This window comes from Lampetra planeri, chromosome 62, assembly GCF_965212315.1.
Source record: "Lampetra planeri chromosome 62, kcLamPlan1.2.h2, whole genome shotgun sequence".
Taxonomy (NCBI): Eukaryota; Metazoa; Chordata; class Hyperoartia; order Petromyzontiformes; family Petromyzontidae; genus Lampetra; species Lampetra planeri.
In genome coordinates, this window is record NC_136168.1 from 3,368,885 (window position 1) to 3,371,824 (window position 2,940).

At 54.7% G+C, this 2,940-nt stretch overlaps 1 protein-coding gene across 1 annotated transcript in view; it reads right to left on the reverse strand.

Annotated features, from left to right (window-relative positions):
* LOC144736654 (CLIP-associating protein 1-like) overlaps positions 1-2,940 on the reverse strand; it is a 51,069-nt gene extending 48,129 nt beyond the window's left edge. Inside the window, exon 1 of the mRNA XM_078619226.1 lies at positions 2,934-2,940. Within this exon, the coding sequence (XP_078475352.1) occupies positions 2,934-2,940 (7 nt within the window). The remainder of the gene's footprint in view (positions 1-2,933) is intronic.

Here is a 2,940-nt window from a genome sequence, read left to right on the forward strand (position 1 = left end):
ACTTGAATTGTGAGAAGAGACAAGACGTTGGGAAATGAGTGACAAGCGGTGACTCACCAGTGACTCACGGCCTACCCGTACCCGGCCGCACCAGGGTCGCAAACTCTCCCACCCACTCACCCACTCACTCACTCACCCACTCACCCACTCACTCACCCACTCACTCACTCACCCACTCACGTACTCACTCACCCACTCACTCACCCACTCACTCACTCACCCACTCACCCACTCACTCACCCACTCACTCACTCACTCACCCACTCACTCACCCACTCACTCACCCACTCACTCACCCACTCACTCACTCACTCACCCACTCACTCACTCACTCACCCACCCACGCACTCACCCACTCACCCACCCACTCACCCACTCACCCACTCACCCACCCACGCACGCACTCACCCACTCACTCACCCACCAACCAGAGGTCGCAAACGGGTTTTGATTCCTTACCCGTACCAGTACCCGGCCGCACCAGGGTCGCAAACGGGTACCCGTACCCGGCCGGGTACGGCTAGCCGGGTATCGGGTAGGGTACGGGTATCGGGTACCCGGTTGCGTCCTCTGCTTCAGTCTTTCTCGACGAGGCCCAGCGGCCTCTTTCGATGAGGCCCAGAGGCCTCTCTGGACACGCCCCGCGACCAAACGAGGCCAAACTCCCTTCGGAAGCGTCGACCGTGAAAGCGACATCTGAACTGTCGCTTTCACGACGGCCGCACTAATCGGGTATTAGAGGGGAGGTGTGGTGGTGGCGGGGTAGGGGGGAATTAAATAAAAACGATTTAAATCCGGTAAAACAAAATCCCGTTTCTAATTTTAGCGGGCCGGCCGTGGTAGTCTCGTGTGCCTTCAGTGCCAATGGTCGATTTTATATTGCTGGGCCGACACGGACGTTAGTTTTCGTGTTTGTCTGATGATCTTCTTGTTGTTGTTGATGTTGTTGTTGATGTTGTTGTTGATGTTGTTGTTTTTGATGTTGTTGATGTTGTTGTTGGCGAACGCTGAGGAGCTGTCTGTGTGGTAATGTTTGTTTGGGTGTCAGACGAATCCCGGCCACCCGAGTTCGATTCCCGCTCACGGCCACCACCACCGCCAGTGACGATCGTCCGAACCGTTCCTGGGCCACCCCTAGGTCGACTCAGCCTCAAATGAGTACCTGGTGCGGTGTGTAGCAAACATCGCCACTGGGGAGACAAAGGCGGCCGGGCGTGGTGCTAGCCGCCCAACCCCTATAGTGAGCCGTGCCGGTCTTCATAGGGTGCGACTCGCTAACAGCACTTGCCCCAACAGTCTGTTGATGCTACACGGGGGATCTTTGTCTTTGTCTGGCTGCCCAAGTCAGGTGGGTCGATAGTTCCTGCTCGGCGCGCAGTTAGGCAACGTCCCCCCCCCTCCCCCACGTGGGCTGTAAACTTTCTAACTCCCCACACCATTTTTTTAGATTTAAAGCTTTCGTGACTGCAGAGATTCATCTTCTTGGTTCTTTCGGTAAAGTCGTCACGTAGGAGGGAAAAAAATAAAACATAATAAAATGAATAAAATTATTTTAAAAATAATGAAATTATTTTATTATGTTTTTTTATTTCCCTTCTACGGGACTTTACCGAAAGAACCAAGAAGATGAATCCCCGCTCCATCTCATCTCTGTACTGCCTTGGTCGCTCACCCCACCACCACCACCCCCTCACAACCCCTCCTCTCCCTACCCTGTCGCTCCCTTCTCACTCATAAACCCTCTATCCACACCTCTCTTTTTTTTTCTTTTTTTTTACGATCAGCGGAAACAAGAAGATGCTCGGTGTAGTCGGCACTTTGCTTCGTTCATCATTTCGGTTTTTTTTTAATACTTTACTTTATGTAAACTCCTCCGCCCCCCCCCCCCCCTTTTTTTAAATGAAATATTTCACAATAGATTTCATTCTCTGCTCTCCTTACCCGTTGCCTTTCTCTCTACCCCCTCTCTCTACCCCCTCTCTCTACCCCCTCTTTCTCTACCCCCTCTCTCTCTACCCCCTCTCTCTACCCCCCCTCTCTCTCTCTCTACCCCCTCTCTCTACCCCCCTCTCTCTCTACCCCCTCTCTCTCTACCCCCTCTCTCTCTACCCCCTCTCTCTACCCCCCCCCCTCTCTCTCTACCCCCTCTCTCTACCCCCTCTCTCTACCCCCCCCCCTCTCTCTCTCTACCCCCTCTCTCTCTACCCCCCTCTCTCTCTACCCCCTCTCTCTCTACCCCCTCTCTCTCTACCCCCTCTCTCTCTACCCCCTCTCTCTACCCCCCCCTCTCTCTCTACCCCCCTCTCTCTACCCCCTCTACCCCCCCTCTCTCTACCCCCTCTCTCTACCCCCCCCCTCTCTCTCTACCCCCTCTCTCTACCCCCCCCCCCTCTCTCTACCCCCTCTTTCTACCCCCCCCCCTCTCTCTCTACCCCCTCTCTCTACCCCCCTCTCTCTACCCCCTCTCTCTCTACCCCCTCTCTCTACCCCCTCTCTCTACCCCCCCCCTCTCTCTCTACCCCCTCTCTCTACCCCCCCCCCTCTCTCTCTACCCCCTCTCTCTACCCCCCCCCCCTCTCTCTCTACCCCCTCTCTCTACCCCCCCCTCTCTCTCTACCCCCTCTCTCTCTACCCCCCCCCCCCCCCATCTCTCTACTCCCTCTCTCCCTACTCCATGTCTATGTTCCCCCGATGTTTTCTATGTAATATTTGTAATATTATGATTTTTTTTTTAAACATTCTCTCTCCCTCCCCATTAACCCCCTCTCCCTACCCTGTCGCTCCCCTCTCACTCATAAACCCTCCACCCCCCCCCCCCCTATCTCTCTCTAAAACCCCGTGTCATCTCTCTTTATCTCCATAAACTCTGTCACTCTCTGAAAACCAGGCCCCCCCCACACCCTCTCTCTCTATCTCTCTCATACATATCTCACTCGCCAT